Below are 4,714 nucleotides of genomic sequence, written 5' to 3' on the forward strand. Positions count from 1 at the left end.
TTTATTTCTTCTCCCATTTTCTAATTTTGCTTAAAACCATCAAAATTTTACTTTCGTGAATAAATCAGTTATAAAGAAATGTGATGGAAGTGGTAGCCCGCCAAACAATTTTACTTTAACACATGCAATGTTGAAAAAAAAAATTTAAAGATTTAAGTTGGAAGAAAGAAATAAAATAATTGAGAGAATTGAGAAAATCAAATAAGAACGAAGTGGGAGTTGCTAAAACTGTTAATACAATTGAAATTTGATTGAAGGAATTAAGTGGAGGGGCTGATCTAATAATTTATCAAAGAAAAGGTTTTGGTTTATTCAAGAATTAAAACTAAAAATTCCCATATTCAGACATGAATCTTTAATTTAGATATTTTTAATTACAAATTTGTTAAAGATGATGCTGAGATACGGGAGTTCTTTGATTTTAGTCAATTTATTGACACTAATGTTATTACAAGGCCATTTTGGACAAATTGGCTGCAAATCTTCAGACAAAGGAATTGCTAAGGATGAAATTAATTTTGAAGAAGATGCTGCCAGCTCATTTAAATTAGCTTCACAGTATACTCCTGCTAATGAAGGTAAAATTGAAGTAATTAGTTTGAATGAATTACTCAAGGGAGTGTCAAGAAACAAAAATAATTCAAGCAATGAGTCAATAGATTTTACAGATAATGATTATTCTATTCCGACTGAATCAAATAGTGATGGTAGACTAACAGGAATGAGTAGAGGGAGAAGCAGAAATAGGCGCTTTAAGTTTAGATTTGGAGAAGTACCTATAGATTCATCTATAGAAACAAGTAGCAGCTCTGCTAATTCAGAACCTGAAGGAGAGGACAAAGAAAAGGAAATAGAGAAAATTCAAAATGTGAAAGAGAAGCCTTTTGAATCTGATACAAGTTCATTTTCTGTTGTTGGAGGAGAAAAATCGACAAGTATAGAAATGATTGATAAATCCGAACCCTCCGCAAATAGTGATGCTGAAACAGAGCCTGAAAAAATAAAGTCTCCTATTCCAATAATTCCGGTTGAAGAAGAGGTAAAACCAAATAATTCAGTAGATCAGGTGATTGAGCTATTGCATCAACAATCGAATTTGGATGCATTGAGAGAGCAGAAAAGAAAGAAGGAATTCAAGAAGGAGAAATTAGAAAATCAAGAGAAGGTTATGGATAAGTTAATATCTGTAATAGATTCTATGCAAAAGAGGTCACCCTTGAAAAAAGAATACGCTTATGGTGCAGTAATGAATCATAACATTAGTGATCTGAGAAATCAAGAATTATTTTATGAGGGGTATATGGATTCTAAAAATGATGGAAATGAGGACTCTTTAAGAAGATTAAGAGATTACGAAGAAAAGAAAATCAGAAATGAGTTAAAGAATGCATCATTGACAAGGACATTCTACTCAAAACCTAGCAGCGCACTTGCTTCTGAACTGAATGCTTATTCGGCCGCACTTAATTCCAGTCCAAAAAAGAATGGTTCTGGCTCCGGTTCTAGTTCAATTTTTGGCTCTGGTTCTGATTCTGGTTCAACTTCCAGTTCTATTTTTGATTCCGTTTCTGGTTCTGATTCTAAGTCTGGCTCCAAAAAAGAAGAAGCGGCTATATCAAAGAGTATAGATTTAAATAATCCCAAAACTAGATCTGTAAGTGTGGGGTTCTCGGATAGTTCTATTGAAGACTACTCTAGTGGTCAAAGCCATATTTCTGAATCTGGTAGAAGTTCTCCTGCAGATAACAATGTTGAGTCTAGAGCAAATACCGATGAATATGAAAGTTCAACAGAAGAAAATCTTCGCATTAAAACTCCAACACTGTCTCAAACTCATAAGAGTTATTCAACAAGTTCACCTAAAATATTGGATAATCTAGCTGAAGAAGAGGAAGAACCGGGCATTCCAGGTACAAATCCCGAAAAAAGACCCTCTGAAAGCCCCATAAAAATGCTTGAATCAGAGTTAATGAAACTACAAGATTTAGTAGAGCTTGACTTAAAAAAGAGCACAGCCTCAAATAGTTTTGGAAGGGTCAAACCAAAGACTTCCTATACTCAAGATGAATATTTAGTTCGAACTTCAAGTCCAGAAGAAAACATCTTAAATACGGGAAAAGTAGGAATTGGAAGAATTAGAAGGACCAGAGAAAGCATAGAAAATAAAACATATTCCCCAGAAAACAAATCAGTTTCTAAGCCCTTTGTTACGGTTGGAAGGCTCAAATCTCCAACTAGAGCAACATCAATTGATAAAATGAGACCTATTAAGGAAGATGATGATGACTCAAATTTTGACCATAATACAGCAACAGGAGTTTTCAATATTAGATCAACCAAAGTAGCCATGGATAGTCAGAATGCAAGGTTGAAAATGGAGGAGCAACTGAGAAACCCCTACAGTGCTCCATTGTTTTCTCCTTCTGACATCTTAGAAGCAAGGGAGACTCATTTTATAGGAGATAAACCTCAGGCAAGAAGTCAGCCTAATGCTTTCAGAAGAGGCATGATGGCTTCCATGTCTCAGAATATGGCGGGAAACCCATTTCCTGCAGGCCTCGGCCCCCCTCTTGTAAGAGTGCAAAAGGTTAAAGGAGAGATGAAAAAGAAACTTATTAGAAGAAAAATGTGAATACTCAATTAGATACTTTGAGAAGATCAAAATTATAACCCAATTATCTATCTGTCTGTTTTTATTTTGTTTTGCGCTCAATTGCATTTTTCTTCTACTTAAAGATTTTTTTTAGTATTAACTAAGCATGGCACGAGGCTTTACATGTGATGCACTTTTTGGCGGGATCAGCAAATATTTAAATTTCAAAAATATTAATAAGCAAAAAGAACAAAGTAGATCAATTCTACTTTAAAATTTAAAACATATGATGATTTTTTGGAAGTTTGGTTATATTAAGGTTTATATAGGATATTCTAATATTTGAATTGTTGAAGTAGATGGATTTTTACCAAGTGTGTAAGTGAACAAACTGTTACACACAAAATTACCCAAATAGTACGTAGGTAGAATAGAAACAATAGGAAAATTTGCGAAAGGGTTAATAACAGGTTTTTAAAGGAAAGAAGACATATTTAAAAAGACAAAATTTGGGCAGGGGTTAATGTAATAACGATTAAAGAAGGAAAACTAAGCAAACATATAATTACTGAAGATATAATAGTCTCATTCTGAATAATGAGACTGTATTCGTACTTTTTATTGGTTATCTTTTATTTTGTATGCTATGATCTACAAAAATTGGATACTGTAGATTGTATTAAGCTTCACAAAGATGCTAATGACAATGTTCAAACGAAGGATGAATCAAAAGAAGGTAGTAAGGATATGAGCAAGGAAGAGCAATCAACCCAAGAAACAAGTAGTGATGGTAGTAACAATGATAATGATATTTCTTCAGGGACTGAAGAGAAATCAGATTCAGAAACTGAAAAAGGAGAGGATAATAAAAGTGGCATTTCTGAAGCAATTGATGAAAAAAATGATGAGAATGCAAACACTGACACAAAAGACGAGCAGAGTAATGCCACTAATGGTCAGGATGGATCTCTCTTAAAAGGAGATAAAATGGAAGATGAGTCTATCGGTAATCAAATTAAGGATACAGTGAAAGAAGAAGATGAGAAGAATGAACTGAAGAAGCTAGAAGAGTTTAAAAAAAGTGAAACATTAGATAAGGAGCCTGAAATAGAAAAGGAGCCATCAGAAAATCGTGTGGAGAATGAAAAGAAGTATGAGATAGAAAGTGAGTTCATTTCAAAGACTAGTACAATTATTTCTGAAGTAAGAATGACAGATGAAAATGAATTTACAATAGATCATCCAGTAGTGAATCAGGTAATTAATAAGGTTATTCAGCCTTCAACTGAAGAAAAACAGCTTCAAATAGAGATAAAGGATGACTTTGAACCAGAAAGTGGTATTGATGAGAGTAAACAGACTAAATCTGTAATATTAACTTTTGATTTATCTTCTGAAGATCTTTTCAGTAAGATTTCTCTCATCTCTGATTCGAAACTAACATTAACAAGGTATATTGGTATGAATCCCCAAAAAGTAAAAATTACCTTGGTAGATCCAACAATAAGATTTGGCTCCCAACAGACAAGACTTTCTGAGCTAGCCAAATACGAATCAATGCAATTTGAGTTGAATCAAAAAGTTCCTGGAAAAGCTGATGTGATTTCTTTAAGTGAAATTTCAAACCAAATCCCTATAATACTTCAACAACACAATACAACAACTCTTAGATTTCTATTAGAAGCTGTAGACTCTCAGACCCAATTTGGTATACTTTCAAATATGGATGGAGTAGGGCCTACCATAGTGCTTGAGTTAAAGCCTACAGTTGAATCAAATTCGACCTGGATGTATACCATTACGGGAGTTGCTGTAATTGTTGTCATTATTGGAGTTTCTATTGCTTTATACTTCCAAAATAAGAATAAGGAATCTCAGAGGATTGAGAATATGCCTCTGTTAAATAACAAGGTTTAATTATTAATATTATTTAATTACTACTATTACTATCTTTAATATACCTATGTAATTTTTCTTCAAGTTGTTTCATCTCATGCATGTAAACATTAAGTATTACTAGAACTTCCTTTCTTTAAAATCTATCTTTAATTAACTGATTAAAGTAATTTGGTGAAGAGGAGGAGGAGGAAGACAAAGACGAAGGCAAAGAAAATGAAAAAC

The 4,714-nt window shown here is 33.2% G+C and overlaps 2 protein-coding genes across 2 annotated transcripts; both read left to right on the plus strand.

Moving 5' to 3' along the window:
• The first annotated feature begins 391 nt into the window (after positions 1-391).
• Positions 392-2,632, plus strand: Chro.40395 (hypothetical protein). The annotated part of the gene is made up of 1 exon (XM_661431.1): positions 392-2,632. One exon carries the CDS (start codon positions 392-394, stop codon positions 2,630-2,632), a length of 2,241 nt encoding a protein of 746 aa, XP_666523.1.
• A 558-nt stretch (positions 2,633-3,190) lies between these two features.
• Chro.40396 (hypothetical protein) lies at positions 3,191-4,510 on the plus strand. The annotated part of the gene is made up of 1 exon (XM_661432.1): positions 3,191-4,510. The coding sequence occupies one exon, from the start codon at positions 3,191-3,193 to the stop codon at positions 4,508-4,510; it is 1,320 nt and encodes a 439-aa protein (XP_666524.1).
• The last annotated feature ends 204 nt before the right edge of the window (positions 4,511-4,714 follow it).

The sequence above is a fragment of the Cryptosporidium hominis genome (genome assembly GCF_000006425.1).
Source record: "Cryptosporidium hominis TU502 chromosome 4 CHRO014136, whole genome shotgun sequence".
NCBI classification, from domain to species: Eukaryota; Apicomplexa; class Conoidasida; order Eucoccidiorida; family Cryptosporidiidae; genus Cryptosporidium; species Cryptosporidium hominis.